General features: G+C 37.9%; 2 protein-coding genes across 2 annotated transcripts in view; both read left to right on the forward strand.

Annotated features, from left to right (window-relative positions):
* LOC143876066 (RING/U-box superfamily protein) overlaps positions 1 to 776 on the forward strand; it is a 45,553-nt gene extending 44,777 nt beyond the window's left edge. The window contains exon 9 of the mRNA XM_077377679.1: positions 374 to 776. Within this exon, the coding sequence (XP_077233794.1) occupies positions 374 to 461 (88 nt within the window). The 3' untranslated portion in view covers positions 462 to 776. The remainder of the gene's footprint in view (positions 1 to 373) is intronic.
* A 13,416-nt stretch (positions 777 to 14,192) lies between these two features.
* Positions 14,193 to 16,355, forward strand: LOC143875934 (uncharacterized). The gene is made up of 5 exons (XM_077377515.1): positions 14,193 to 14,885; positions 15,351 to 15,602; positions 15,727 to 15,792; positions 15,890 to 15,955; positions 16,263 to 16,355. Exons 1-5 carry the CDS (start codon positions 14,193 to 14,195, stop codon positions 16,353 to 16,355), a joined length of 1,170 nt encoding a protein of 389 aa, XP_077233630.1.
* Positions 16,356 to 16,673: the final 318 nt, after the last annotated feature.

Below are 16,673 nucleotides of genomic sequence, written 5' to 3' on the forward strand. Positions count from 1 at the left end.
AACGCTCAAGCTCACAATCCTTTTCCTCTATATATATATATATATATATATATATATATATATATATATATATATATATATATATTTATATATTATGCATTTCGGGGGAGAGATTGCTTAACGCATTCTCTCTCCCAACAGATGTAACTTTCTCCCTCCATCGTTTGTCTCTCTCTCTCTCTCTCTCTCTCTCTCTTACTTCTTCTCCCTTCTATTAACCATCATGTAGATCTAACAATGCGGATTCCAGCAGTCTTGGTTAGAGTATTTGTTCTCCCATTATCATGGGTTTTGGGTCTTCTTGAGCATCATTTAATCAATCCAAAAGCAGAAAATCGTGTAAACTCATTTACGGAATCCTTTTTCTGTGCAGGGCATGTATGGCGACTATGGGTATCTTGTATTACAGACTGGCACAACGCAGTCTTGGTACAAATCGACCGGAAGATGAGCAACAGTGAATATCTGATGCTTTTGTTCAATCTGGGTTTGCATGTTATCCTTTTTCTGGAGACTACTGGTTACCAAGCTTTTGTTTCCGCCCCCATCCCCTCATGTGTACCACTTGAGGTACAGTGGAACATCCAGCGTCTTTATTTTGTTGCTGTAGAGCTTAATCCAATGTCTGTTACAAAAGGATTACTTATAAATCATGGTATTATCCTTCGGCCATCGCACTTTATTTACTTCTCGCATGTGCTACTGTTGTAATTGAAAGTATACATGCTCGTACAAGCAATATGTCGTATTTCTAAAATACGAGCTAGTTCCTTTGATTTTCTTCTTCTTAAACGTTGACATATCATTAGAAAATAAAATCAGGCTAAATTGGTTTGACTACAATTTTTTTTTTTTTGGCTGAATGGTATCCAAATTTCATTCAAAGAGGAGGAAGACTGAGATGGTCCACCAAAAATTATGAAGAATAAGTGTACAAGATTTGAAACAAGACAAAATCAAGGTGGTAGATAATCAAACCACTCCAAACCCAATTTCCCCGCCCCGTCCATGGCTAATATGTCCGCCTCACTATTAGCAGATCTTCATATGCCTAAACACAATGGACAATTGGTTTGACTACATTACCACCAGATGATTTGTGATTGGTGAATACCGACGAGTATTGTTCAAAAAGTGTGGGCATGTCAAGATTGAAGCCTTTACAAATGCGGATTGGTCCGGGTCTGGATAAGTCATACATCGTTGATCTACTTCTGATTATTGTATCCTTGTTGGTGAGATGGTTTCGTGGAGAAGCAAGAAGCAATTGGTCGCGGCCAAGTCCAAGTTGTGGCAGCTCTTGGGATCATGCTTGCAAAAAAGTTAGGGAAATGATATTACCACTCTTGTTTCAATAATGGCACTACCATTTACAATTTTAAATTGTTCGTCGGGAGCATTTTGGAAAGGGAACTGATAAATCCGCCCCTTTTCATTACTTGGGACACCCAGCTGCAATGTATCTCATAATTGCAAAGGGACGGCTGTACGTCACATGGGACGGATTCAACAGATTTGATTGCCCCATACACTGCAGTTGGCTGTACCGTGTAATGAAAAGGGGCGCATTTATCATTTCCCTTTTGGAAATTGTAACAACCTTTAAATGCGAATTAGAAAAATCTAAAGTAAAGGGTGTCGTGCCATTATTGAATCAAGGGTGTGGAAATATCATTTCCCGAAAGTTTATTGAGAATTCATCGGCAACATTTATATTTTCAGTAGAAACTCTTTCTAATGGAAAATTTTTAATTTGAATTATTTCTGTAGTAGATTTTTTACACCTCTGGATAGCATGGGCGAGTGGGGCTCATCATTTTACAACACATGTTTTGATATGGCCAACATTTTACTCCCATGCATAGCATGGGTGAGGCCAACCATTTTACACCATGTTTTGATATATTCGGGCCCACTATCTCCAACCAAATACATGCATATGGTGGGGCCCATCAGTGGTCCTACCATCATCTTGTTTTGATAAGGCGAGTCCCACAAATTTTACCCTCCGGTTGGGTTTCAAAATTGGTCAAAGGGCGGGAAGAGCTTTTTCATTTCCCAAATTATATCAAGTGTTTTTACAAATTATGTAAATTGTCAAACTAGAAGACTTCTTTTGCAAATTAGGCAAAGTAGACAACTTATTTTGCAAAACCCCCTTATTTATCAGTAATTTATAGATAATATGTAAGTAATTAACAGTAAAAATAGGCAAATATATTAATATAATAATTTCAAGGAATTAAGAGAGTAGTTTAGTGAATTCTTACTTGAAATTGGAGAATATATTTTGATAAAACAGCTTGGAAATGTCTATATATTGACATACATTTGACATGCAGGTTCATCCTCGCCTCTCTGTCGAAGCGAAATAAGAACATGATTAGTCTAATAATTAGTGATTTTCAACGTGCCCGTATTAATATTAGCCAGGCGAGTGTTCGGTAGAACGCCACGTCAAAGGAATGCCGTTTTCGGAAATGTATTATCTATAATCAGGAATGTATCATGCATTAATATAGTGATTTGACTCACTTCTTGATCCAAAGGAATTGGTTTTCAATTGTTGTTTATGGTTCTTTTAGCTGAATAATTAATCAGCTTGACCTCTATTAATTTATGTAATTGTTTACTATTTTTCAAGTAGAGACCATGTAGTGTAGCTTTAAAAAGAGAACTAACTAAACAGCTTAAAACTATGAGGGCACTGAAGACCTTGGATTTTATAATCCAGGTTTGTAAAATCCTGGATTTTTTAAGCTAAAACATGAGGGAATCCTGAATTTTACAAGCTAAAACCTGGATTTTACAACCCTAAAATTGTACAATCCAGCTTTTAGCTTTATAAAATCCAGGATTTTACAAACCTGGATTACAAAATCCTTGTATCCAAGCAGACTTTTTCAAACAGCTCAAGCATTCCAATTCAAATGTGTGAATTGGGTATTCTGATAACAAACTTGTAGCCCACCCCACCAAAGTTGGGACTGCATTTTTAAACAATAGAAATGTCAGGTGGGTCCAATTGAAATATAATTTGGTGTGCCCACAAAGGCATAGTGGGTCCTACCCTTGGTTGATCGTAACAGTTCACTTGATAGGCATTGCTTTGGATCTCCCATGGGTGGTTTGATTTGATCGGATACTGGCCGGATTTGATTGATAGAATGTTGGTGGGATTTGAACATCAGGGCATCTGATGGTCTCACTTCTGATAAAAACTGCCAGATTGGACGGTTAGGATCATTTGATCGGTGGTCATTTTACGCATCACTGACAATGTGGTAGCCCACATTATGCCAATTTCGTTATTTTAATTTATTTCACAACATGATCTCAAATAAATTAACAGTGTCAACTCATAAGCAACCCCACATATACTTTTTAGGGAAAATTACATTTACACCCCCCTCTAGTTTCTGACACATCCACTTCTACTCCTATAGTTTAAAACGTGACAACTACACCCCCATCCACTTCGTCCACATATTGAAGGGTTAGGATGATCCGATGGAGCTGAGTTTTTAGGCACACCCTATCTATGTCAGGGCCCCATCAAATGAACGCTTTGGATCATCCAAACAATGTGGGTCCACTGTGTTTTTTGGTAGTGTTTGGATTCGGGTATGGGCCCACATTGTTTGGATGATCCAAAGCTTTCATTTGATGGGTCCTAACATAGACAGGGTGTGCCCAAAAAATCAGCTCCATCGGATCATCCTAACCCTTCAATCTGTGGACGAACCGTCAACTGAGGGGGCCTACCTTATACAAATTTAAACTACAGGGGGTCTAGTTGTCACGTTTTAAACTATAGGGGTAGAAGTGGATGTGTCAGGAACTAGAGGGGGTGTAAATGTAATTTTCCCTATTTTTTAAGTTGAGAAAATAGCCTTTTTTTTTTTAATTTGATAAAAATAGAAAAGACGGACATGGAATTAGTCCATGGTCCCATAATAACTCAAAAGTCAAACATTAAAAAACACTAATCTCATTTTTTTTTTATATTATATAAAATATTTCAATAGTTTTGCGCTATTTAAATATACATACAGGTTTTTCCATGGAGACTGGGGTGTGATGAACAAAATAATAATTACTTATCTACCAATAAAGACTAAACTTATCTCTAATATTCTCTAATCATGTTTTTAGTACGAACAACACAACAGAAGGAATAGCTGCCAAATGATTTTGAGAATGGATTAATAATATGAAATTCGCTTCCAAAGAGTAGTGAAGAGACTAACACTCAAACTTATCTCTCTTAGTAAAAAGTTAAGACAACCCGATTGCATTATTAGGAACCACATACCCTCAAAGTGATTATGATTCAATGGTTGATATCGAATTGCAATGAGAATTGGGCCCACTTCTGATTACTATATACAACATTTAGATTCAACTCTAACCAAAAATATGATATTTTAGAAAATGAGTGAAAGGGATGAAAAAAATGCTTGTGTGATTACTAAAAGTTTAGTCCTACATTCGAAAGTGAGAAGATTGGAGAGGGGTTAATAAGTATCCCTCCACTCTTTCCACTAGCATTTAAAAGCACTTGCCTTTTACAAATGGTAGGGCAATAGGACGCACACACGCACGTGCAAATAGCTGTAAGCCGCTAGTGGCACTTTTTGGTGCACTTTGTACATGCACATCGAGACACATACCATCAATCAAAACTCGATCAGGTACGATCCAAACCATAGTTTAGCGATTGGTCATGATACAACGGTCAAGTCTACTTATTTCTTTCATTGCGTCACAATGGTATGAAGCAAGATATTACGTTTAATACATTACAAGTAAGAATATAGCTTGGAAGCTTTAGTCGATGGCCATTATTATTGATATTTGCAAGTATCTCGCAAAGACCAATCTTTCCAAGGCTTAATTAACTTGCCATACTCGCCACTCGGGAAGCAGTCTTTGGTGAGGACAACCCAAACAAAGTCTCTAACCTCAAATATTACCTTTGTGTGATGCTTCTCCGCGTGGAACTTATACCTTTTTGTAGCACACTCTTAACCGATCTTGAACATGAGAATGATCTTAGGAAAGTTAGCAACAACCTCTTTCCATTGTTGTCCTGCACGAGCAAGGCAGTCTGCCTCTCCATTGGTGACCGTTTAACGCAATCAAAGCGGACTAAATTACCCTCTATGTTCGACAATGGATGCACTTTTATATTCGATAATGGATCAAGATCAAGGATGACCTTAGGGTTAAACTTGTACCACCTCTATCTATGGATCTATTGAAAGCAAATTTATCTTGGTGTAGTGCATGATCCTACTTAGGATTAGCTCAAACAAGGCTATGAAAATCGCCAACACTTTAGTTTGCCAATTGGTTTGTGGGTGATAAGCACTACTAAAAGAAGGAATGGTTACCAACACATTCCAAAGAATTTTCTAATAGTGACAAATAAATTTGTGACCACAATCCAAATTAATAGAATTTGATGCTCCTTTTTAAGTGAATAATATCATTGAAGAAGTATAGAGAAGCAATATGATATGCATCCATTAATGTCTTGAAAAAACTACAAAACGCGTCATTTTTTCAAATCGATCCAGTCACAAATGCTGATATGATACCACTTTAGACTATTTTGAAGACCCAAGACAAATTGAAAAAGAAATTCGAAAGCATCATAGCCGTCCAAAAACTATACAAAGATCTCATAGATTAAAGGATATGATACAAAATTATTCCACCATTACATAGACTGAAAACACAAAAATTACCCATTACACAAACGGACCCGCGGACCGCAATTGTAATGAGCGTCACGAAGGTGATAGCAAAATTATTTTAAGATCATAAAATTATGTTCTGATTACTTGAGATCCCAAAAATATTTGAGATCTCCCATCACAAATTTATTTGAGATTGCAAATATTTTTCACGAGGGCTAAATAATAAGAGAGGAAGTCTAAACTGAAGGGAGCCCTTGCAAAAAAGAGGTGAAACGGCTCCCCCATTGGCTGCAGATCACCACCATGTTTGACTTTTCAGACGTTATTAATGCATGATCGTGATGTGTAGCCAGCAGGAGAGCACTTTCACCTCTTTTTTGCAGGGGCTCCCTTCAGTCTAGAATTCTTCATAATTAAGAAACACGTGTCTGTTTGCAAAGCAATGTTAAAATTAATTAAAAATACAGAATACTAAAAGCCCTCATTTTGCCTTTTCTCAATGCAAAGCAGGAGACAGCTCTCAAAATGGAACATAAAATAAAATAAAAAACAAAGAAACCCAAACGTGCAGGCAGGCTAGATTGAGCTTTTGTTCCATCGTGAGATTGATATTTTCACCCCCCTTATTTTGGTCTTTTCAACTCATGTATTTGTTTAAGCATTTGCTAGCGAGAAGAGTATCGTGTAATAGGCTTTTTTTTTCCTTTCTCAATGCCAGTGTTTATAGTCTTGTAAACGTGGGTCGACACTGAAAACTCGTTTTTGCTATGACACGTTGCAACGGGTGGACCACTCATAATCACAAGGTTTTGTATATAATTTAATATAATTAAAATATTTTTTATTAGAGGAATGCTAAATTGAAGGCACCCTTTGCAAAAATCAGCTAGAAAGACACACCCATTATACCATATCACCAAAGAGCCTTTATAATGGCACAAAAAATTATAGAATTAAAGGAATAATAAATGCACTTTAGTGAGATGGTCCGATATAGTGCCCTTCAATCTAGCATTCCTCTTTTTATTCTATTACTTATGTACAAGTAATGCATTCTTACCAATTCCAATTAAACATTATTTATTAATTCTTCTTTATTGAGTTAATATATTTACGAAATTGATAAATTTATCGCCTTTGTTTACTCGAATCCGTACCTGATTTTATGGTAAAAGTTCAATCAAAATTCCCAAAAATCAACCCAAGTTGATATTAGATATGTATCGTCCACCACCACCACCACCACCACCACCCCGGCCTCTAGCCACATGGCACTTCCCCTCGTCTAACCCTTTTTCATTGCCTTGACCACATTTTCGGTGCACCATTTGTATGTCGGTCTGTTTATCAAAACGAAAACTCGGCACCCTCTTATTGGCACTGTCAGGTCGGAGCCGGTGTTGCTATCCTGCCTACATTTGCCACAGGTACCATTGTCATTGTCACACCAAAGTTCATGGTTGTTGTGACCACCACAACGGAATCTACTGAAGAGACTGGAAAATGTTTCCAATACGCCTACATACTATATACACTTATATACAATATATGTACTTATATATACTTTAAACGAAATTAGTATTCATTTGAAATTACTTTGAACAACGTTTCTTAAGAATATAATCTCTTATATACCATTAAAAAAAAAAAAGTCAATCTCTTTTATCTTTATATCAATAGATTTTTACATTAAGAATTAGAAACATGAGAGTAAAATTGATCAGTAGAGGAACAATGTTAGATTCCAAGTTTGATCAATAAGATGTAAGAGATTATAAATTTGTGGAGCATTACTTATATTAGAACCCAAACTGCACATGCTTCTCTTTAGACGTGCATGAGCCCATGTGACGGACCACCCAAGTCCAAACCGGCATGGATTTCAAACACTGAATGTAGACTCTGAGCGGATCGGGTCTTAGATATGGGTGGATCCAATCCAAATCTGGCCTCGTGACACCCATATAACAAAACCATTAATATTAAGATATCATCTTAAAAATCAGCCTTGGGTCCCACGTAGTATACACGTGTGATCATGACAAGTGATTTAGTGGATCCTCATGACACTAACACACATGATCCCTATCCCACAAGTCAAAAATCAAAATTGTATATAGATTCTTCCACTTGTATCAAAGGGGTGCCGATATCAATATATAGCGCCCATATCAGATCAGATTTTTTCAGAAAGTACAGTGGGGCCAACTTCTTAGGATGATCGAAACTTTTCATCTGATGGGCCACAACGTAAATAAGCCATACCCTATAAATCATCTCCATGGGATAAAATCTAACCCCTATTGTGGTTTCTATAATGTGCAGTCCCTTTTCAAATCGGAAGGTTAGGATCATCCTATGGAGATGATTTACGAGGTATGCCTATCTATGCTTGTGGCCATCAGATTAACGGTTTGGATCATCCTACGAAGTGTACTTTCTTAGAAATATTGTATTTCACTCACACTCATATATAAAATCTCTATATATTGGATATATCATCCAATATGCAATACAGCAACCTATGCTGGGGCCAACTCTTCGGGTGATTGCTAATATATTATCTCCGCAAAATCAAAATGGTGAGTATATCACGTCAACATCTAGATGTGGGCCGATATATTTTTGCTTACCTTTATCATTATATCCCTATCTTACGGGTGCCAATAGAATTAAATAATTATATTTAAAAGCATCCTCGTGTGACAATTAATGAGATTCTAGCTTAGGGGTGCAACTCGGGTTGGGTGAGGCGAACCAGAACCCAACCCGAGGAACCATTTACTTAATACGAACCCGACCCGAGTTCCAACCTGATGAGGTTCAACCCAATATGACCCGAGGAACCCTTTTTCCCGACCCGACCCGACCCGAGTTTTTAACCTTACTTTTAAAAAAATGATGACAAATGTCGGGTATCACTATGATTGCACGAGCCCTAAACCGAAACCAACCCGAAGAACTCAACCCGGGTTGGGAAAAATCAACCCGAGCAACATGACTTTTTTCGGGTTGATGAGTTGCACCCCAACTAGCACTACACTTAAAAGGCTGAAAAGAACAAGACGGCATACATGAAACAGGCTAGTAAGTAAGTAAAGTAAACAATGAATGATTTAAAAAACGAGGGGTTGAAGACTTGAAGGTTCCTAAGTAAGGAGGGTGGAAATATCATTATCGTTAGGATTTTCAGGGTTTAAGTTGTCGAGAGATCGTGCAATGGCCAGCTAACCTTCCAATGATCCTCCAAATTATTGAGAGTAAAAAAAAACATGGTAGAAAAGAGCACGAGAAACCCAAATCTGAATATCCCACGCGTGGAAATCCGACCCAAAATCACGCCTGAATCACTGCTAGACAAAATAAAAAATCATCGGGTGATATCTCAAGTAAATCAAATTTGTTCTTCCAATTAAATCTAGGGTTTGGGGGCGAATCTAGGGTTATGATTTTCGAAATCTTGGTTTATAACAAAAACCTTAATTCGGATTTAAGAGCTAGATTATGATGTTTGGTGTGGGATTCTTTACTTGATTGGGTTAGTCACCAAAATCTCCCTTCTTTTGTCTTAATTGAAAGGAAATTCTGAAAGGTTTCAAAGTTATGAAAGGCACTTATTAGAGGAATGATAGAATGAAGGGTGTGCTTGCAAGAATCAGCTCGAAGGGCACCCCTATTGGTGGATTTTTGTAAAGTGGAGCGCCCAAAAAAGTGGAATGCGCCTAAAAAATGTGGAAAACGTGTTGACTTTGCAAAAACCAACCAATGAGCCACCATTGGAGCTGATTTTTGCAAGTGCGCCCTTCATTCTATCATTTCCCCACTTTTTAATATTGTTTCCGAGGAGGGAGGATAGATGCAAGGGCGCCCTTGCATAAAGAGACGGAAAAGGGCCCAACCGAATTTACCTTCTCAAACGGATACTAAAAATGACGTGGATCCATTCATTCGCCTTTTTTCCGTCTCTTATTGCAAGGGCGCCCTTGCATCTATCATTCCTATGTTCCCAGGGGATGTTTTCTTGCAGGGTATTTTCTAAGTTCAAGAGTGATAGGGTTGCAATTTGGGTCGGGCTCAACCCATTACGTGCCTAAGTGGCTTAACACAAATATACAAGAAAAAATTTACAAAAAGAGAGCGGGAATAGTCGATTTGATGCAACCAGACCTCCTAATGGTTCAATCTGAGAGAAATCGTGACTCTCCTAAAGTCAAAGTTTCTTTCTTTGCTGTAAAATTCTTCTCTACATTTACATTGTAATACAAGTACTTAATACAAGCACAAAGGTAGTACACAACATCAATCTACTTCCCCACTTACATGACACATCATCAATAACTAACATCCACAACTCTAAGACACAACCAACAATCACATAACAACTACATTCTAACTAACGCCATATACACCACTAACATGCACATACCACGACCCAACCGGTTCAACCAATTTTGGCTCGAGTTGGGTTAGCATTTCCTCATGTTGGGTTGGGTTAGGATGGGGAAAAGCCAACCCAATTGAATTTCAGGTCAAGTTATGGTTGAGGCCGGTATCTTATTGTTTGACCCTAGCTTAACCTTAGCCCAACCAACCCGATTTGGAAAAACTAGGTTAGAAGAGTTGAGTTAGGATTGAGAGATTTAGAGTATGAGTCGGGTTAGGGTTGACCATCCTCGACCCAAGGTTCAGGCTGAAATGGGTTAGGGTTGAGGGGATGCTATCTCGGGTTGGGCTAGGGTTGGCCTCAGGGATGGAGCCAAAGGGGGTCCGGGGGGCAATTGCACACCCCCACCCCTCGATTTTTGCAGAAAATTTTAGAGCCGAGGGGATTGGATATTGTGTAGGTCTGGTTTTAGAAAGCCCAATTTTTTTTCCTCTTAAAGAAAAGCCAACAGCATGGTGGTAGGGTTTTTTATGTGGGTCCCATTCGTTGTTCAACATCGAAACTTAAGCCAACAGCATAATGGACCTAATGGTAAGGTTTTTTATGTGGGTCCCATTCATTGTTCAAAATCGAAATGTGACAAGAGGACTCGCTGCGCTTAAACGAGAAGTTTCCCAAATAAAATATAGGGAATGATATACTCGACCCTTTCAATAATTGGGACAGCCCACTTTATTGTAAAAGAGGAGTCATAATTGCACTAGAGGGGCTGTCCCAAATAGATCATTACTTTCCATTTTTTATACAAGGAAAATTATATTTCTAGTTTGAGAAATGTTATCAACACAACCATATTTTGATATTTGCATAAAGCCACAAACCCAGCTCTATTTTCTTCTTTAACAGGCTTTTGAGAGCTTTTCGGGAAATATAATAACCTTTTGACGAGAAATTATACGATGGGTGGCCATACAAACCCATATTTTTCAAAATGTACAGTACGGCGCATTCCATACGATGATCCAAACCGTCCATGTGTTGGGTCACAACGTAAAATCGGTTGTGCCCAAAAAATTCATTTCCATGGGATGATCCTAGCCCTTCGATCTATAGGGAGACTAGCTCTATTTTCTTCTTTAATAGGCTTTTGAGAGCTTTTTGGGAAATGTAATAAACTAATAACCTTCTGACCGAGAAATTATATGATGGGTGGCCATACAAACTCATATATTTCAAAATGTACAGTACGGTGCATTACATAAGATGATCCAAACCGTCCATGCGTTGGGTCACAACGTAAATCGGTTGTGTCCAAAGAATCATTTCCATGGGATGATCCTAACCCTTCAATCTAAGGGAGACTGCACATATGGAAACTTCAATAGATTGGAGGGTTAGGATCATCCTACGGAAATAGTTTTTTGGGCACAACATATTTATGTTCTTGCCCAACAATTGGACTGTTTGGATCATCTTATGGAGTGGGCCGTACCCCCTCTAGTTTCTGACACACCCACTTCAACCCTTATAGTTTAAAAAGTGACAAAGACATCCCCTCTAGTTTCGTTTTGTTTAAGGTTTGCCCCCTCAGCTGAAGATTCGTCCATAGATTGAAGGGTTAGGATGATCCGATGGAGCTGAGTTTTTGGACACACCCTATCTATGTCAGGACCCATCAAATGAACGCTTTGGATCATCCAAATAATGTGAGCCCATACCCGAATCCAAAGCGTTTGGTAGTGTTTGGATTCGGGTATGGGCCCACATTATTTGGATGATCCAAAGCGTTCATTTGATGGGTCCTGACATAGATAGGGTGTGCCCAAAAAATCAGCTCCATCAGATCATCCTAACCCTTCAATCTATGGACGAACCTTCAGCTGAGGGGGCAAACCTTAAACAAAATGAAACTAGAGGGATGTCTTTGTCACTTTTTAAACTATAGGGGTTGAAGTGGATGTGTCAGAAACTAGAGGGGGTGTAAATGTAATTGAAAGGTTTGTACAACCACCCATCATATAATTTTAAAATTTAAACTAATTTGAATGGAAATTTGTGCAAATGTTTTGCATTGGCCTCAATCTGACCCGAGTTGCGCGGTTAACGCGCGCGCGCGCGCGCACACACACACACACACACACACACACATATATATATATATATATATATATATATATATATATATATATATAAGTGAAGCTACACATACGTGTAGCTAACTTAGCTACACCGACGGCTTAAAATACAGTGGGTCCACATTGTTTGGGTGATCTGAACCATTCATTTGATAGGCCCTCACATTGATAGGGTGTGCTAAAAAAATCAGCTCCATTGGATGATCCCAACCCTTCAAATTGTGGTGGCAAAAATGGACAGATTTGTGAAGGTTTTTACACGTCCATTTTTGCCTCCACAAATCGTAGGGTTGGGATGATCCTATGGAGCTGATTTTTTGGGCACACCCTATCTATGTGAGGGCCCATCAAATGAATGGTTTGCATCACCCAAACAATGTGGGGCCCAATGTATTTTAAGCCATCGGTGTAGCTAAGTTAGCTACACATATGTGTAGCTACACTTTTCTCATATATATATATATATATATATATATAGAGAGAGAGAGAGAGAGAGAGAGAAAAGTGTTTCTAGTCCGGCCGACTAGAGATCATTCTCTAGTCTGCCACCCAAAAACACATGGGCCCCACATATTTTGTGGTGATCTAAAGCATTCATTTGATAGGCCTCATCATAGATAGGATGTCCACAAAAATTCAGCTTCATAGGATCTTCTTAACCCTTCGATTTGTGGAGTTAAAAAATGGACAGATTTGTGGCGGTTTATAGCCGTCCATTTTAAGCTCCACAAATCATAGGGTTGGGATGATCCTATGAAGCTAATTTCTTGTGGACACCGTCTCTATGTCAGGCCTCATCAAATGAATGCTTTGCATCACCCAAATATGTGGGACCCATGTGTTTTTGGTCGGCGGACTAGAGAATGATCTCTAGTCGGCCGGACTAGAAACACTTTCCTCATATATATATATATATATATATATATATATATATATATATATAGAGAGAGAGAGAGAGAGAGAGAGAGAGAGAGAGAGAGAGAGATTTGTAAGTCTTGCCATAAAAATTAGAGCTTCTATGAAGTCGGTATTTTTCTAAGATCCGAGCAAGGACCACTGGGTTAGGTTTCTAACAAAACAGGAGACAAGAATCGAAGTCTGCGGATACGGTCCCCCGTTGGATCACTTAAGAATGTCAGACCCCTCTCCACGATCTCACCGTCCTTCCATACTATTTTAAAACTCCCCCCCCCCCCCCCCCCCCCAACAAAATTCCCTCAACTTTTCATATTCAATTAAACTCCCCACGTTCTCTCTATTGCCAGAACGTAGAATCTCCTTCTCACTCTCTCTTTCTCTTCACTAAACCTTTGTTTAAGCCCTGATTAATCATAGGATTAGTCACCTTTCAATCATTAACTTAAGACCCTTTGAATCCAACTTCCTTTAACTGATTATTATATCTCTTGTGATTCTGTTTTTTAAGGCTTTTAGAAGTCAGATGTTTTTAAGTCCCGTGAAGGGGTGCCCTTCTTTTTTTTAGTCTATTATTGCCTGAATCTGACCCTTGTGTGAGTTGTAGTTGCGCGTTCTTCTGGTCTCCCCCATCATCATTTGATCGTTAACTAAGTCACAAATATCGTTCTCGGGAATTTCTTGGCAAAGGAAAATCTCGGGATAGATATATTTTTTTGATATATTTTCAGGTTTATATCAGAACATGAATACTAAAAGTAAAATAATTTTAAAATATATAAATGAAGAAAAATATAAAATAACAGAATATCGTAAAATGTCGTGATATTATTGTGATATTAGTATATTACGGCTCCAAATGGAAATATCGCTATATTTTTAAATTCTCGGGATTATTTCGGGATTTTATCATTTCATCAAAATATCATGATAAAATCGCTATATTTTGAAACTATCAGAGATATTTGAGACATAGATCATTAAGAATCCCATTTTTGTTAACAGAAATGAAGTCAATTCTCTGTAACATTCTTAGAATCAGTTGGTATAAATATGTCTAATCTCAGCTTCTCCTCAACGGTTGAGCTTCGCCAAACACTCCTACACCATCTCCTTAACTATAAGCTTCGACTGAGGAAAATGGAATCTGTCGGAGCAATGAATTGGAGTTCTTTCAATGGAATGATATCGGCCGATGAAGCCGAATTCATAACACAATTGCTTGGTTCCTATCCCTTAACGAACGAGCAAGATTCCGATCCAAGTTTAGTGATCCCTCCCATGTTTTGGTCTGGTCATGAAGCTACAAACATGGCAGGTGGAGACGAGAATTCGTACTATAATTATTCGGATAGTGTGAATTCTAGTTTAAATAGTTGGGCTCTAGGGAACAGTAATGATTTCTTTGTTCCCACTTACAACTATAATAACTACTATCCGGTCGAATCGACTAATGTGATTCCAGTGATGAATGATACGCCCGAGTTCATTGATCTTTGTACGGTGGAGAAGCAAAATATCAGCAATCTATTTGAAGACACTGCTTGCTTAAATGAAGAGACGAGCGGCGATGATTTGGGAGAGCCCGGTGTGAACCAGTCACAAGCTGTTTCTGTTCTTCCTACAAATTGCGCAACCCAACCCAAAAGGAAACTGAAGATGGCAGAATCAGAAAATCCCATGTCAGATAGCAACTGTACTAATCCATCTGAGAATCCTAAGAAGAAATCTCGGGCTTCAGGAGATGTGAGTATACAAAGTTTCTTAATTTTCATGTTGTTGGTTTTTCGAGACATTTCTAGTGATGGTTTGTTTTTGTAGAAAACCCGAAAAAAAAACAAAAAAAAATCAAGACAAGATGCAGAGAAACACAATCTCACAACATAAGATTTATGCGGTTAGGCAGTGTGCCTACATCCACAGGAGAAGAGTTTTCACTGTTTCAGTTTAGGGTTACAAAACTTCTGTTCTTCTTGGCCAATAAAATCCAAAGAAAATCTAGCTACCCGTAACCCTCGCATGTGGCTTATATATCAATGTAACCATTCAAGAAATTTACCGAAATACCATGGAGTGTATCATGAAAAAATACAGCTGCCTAGCTTGACCTGCATGTGTGTCGCACACATTAGTCCATCAGGATCCTATATAATGCTAGAATACAAAACATCTGCACAACAGATTTATAATCTCATCAAAATGCAAATGCAGGTCCAAAGGAATGCAAAAAATGCACAATCAAAGAAGAATCAGAAGATGGTTAGGTTAGAGGAGGAAGAAGAGAGCAATGCTGGTTTGAATGTGCACAGCTCTAGCAGTTACTCAGACGATGATTTGAACGCTTCCCAAGAGCTAAATGGAGGAGTAAGTTCCAGCTCTAAAGGGTCTAGTGCTCTTAACTTGAATGGGAAAGAAAGAGCTGGTAGAGGGTCCGCGACCGATCCTCAAAGCCTCTATGCAAGGGTAATTACCTCCTTTCTATAACCATAAATTAATAAAATGATAATTTTCCATTACTAAGTTTAATCTAATTCCACTGCAATAGACTTTCAGCAAATTCACATTTGGTTTATGAATTACTCTGCAGAAAAGAAGAGAAAGGATAAACGAGCGCTTGAGGATCTTACAGAAACTGGTTCCTAATGGAACTAAAGTAAGTTTACTACTTCAGAAGTGTTTTTTCCTTCCTCAATTACCAGATTTTTTTTATCACCAACTTATTCTTTTCTGTATTGATATTGACATGACAGGTGGACATTAGTACCATGCTTGAAGAAGCAGTTCAGTATGTGAAATTCTTGCAACTCCAAATTAAGGTAAAGTACAGTATGAGCTTAAATTTAGAGTTTGTTTGGAAATGAAAATTATGTGTGTCTTGTGGATTTTTCTTTTAAAATAAACCTGAAAGCTTGTGATCTTTTGAAATATTCAAAAAACAAAATTGATTGTTTAATTGTTCTTTTGAGCTAAACTATGGTTTGTATTTTAAACAAATAATCAATCCTAACTTGGCGTATCGCCGCATTTTTTATATTGGAAGGTACCATTACAGTTACTTTATTAGTAATTTAACCAAGAAACCTAAGTCTGATCTGATGATTTCTTTGTTCTTTTTCTTTGTAGCTCTTAAGCTCTGATGAACTATGGATGTATGCTCCAATTGCTTACAACGGAATGGACATCGGACTCGATCGGAAGATCTCGGCAATGCTTTGACTTTGGATCCTAGAGATGGTTGTGGAATTATGGTGTTAATAAGTAGTCCTATTTTACTAAAAATCCATTGCTATCTGTAATGGGTTCATCAAAATAAATTACTATAAATTCATTTTTTAATCTGTGAGGACTAAGCTTCATGATTAAATAATCATATCTGACGGCCAATTAACATGATTTGTTGCATTTTTTGGAACATAAAGTCCTGTTGTAGCCATTGTTAACCCGAAATCAAAGCTTAATATATACATTGTTATTGAATGATGGTTTGGAAATAGGCTAGGGGCGCAACTCGGGTTTGTTTTTTGGGAATTCGGG

Source organism: Tasmannia lanceolata, unplaced genomic scaffold (genome assembly GCF_043159265.1).
Source record: "Tasmannia lanceolata isolate RefF3 unplaced genomic scaffold, GAP_Taslan_0.1 ptg000004l, whole genome shotgun sequence".
Classification (NCBI taxonomy): domain Eukaryota; kingdom Viridiplantae; phylum Streptophyta; class Magnoliopsida; order Canellales; family Winteraceae; genus Tasmannia; species Tasmannia lanceolata.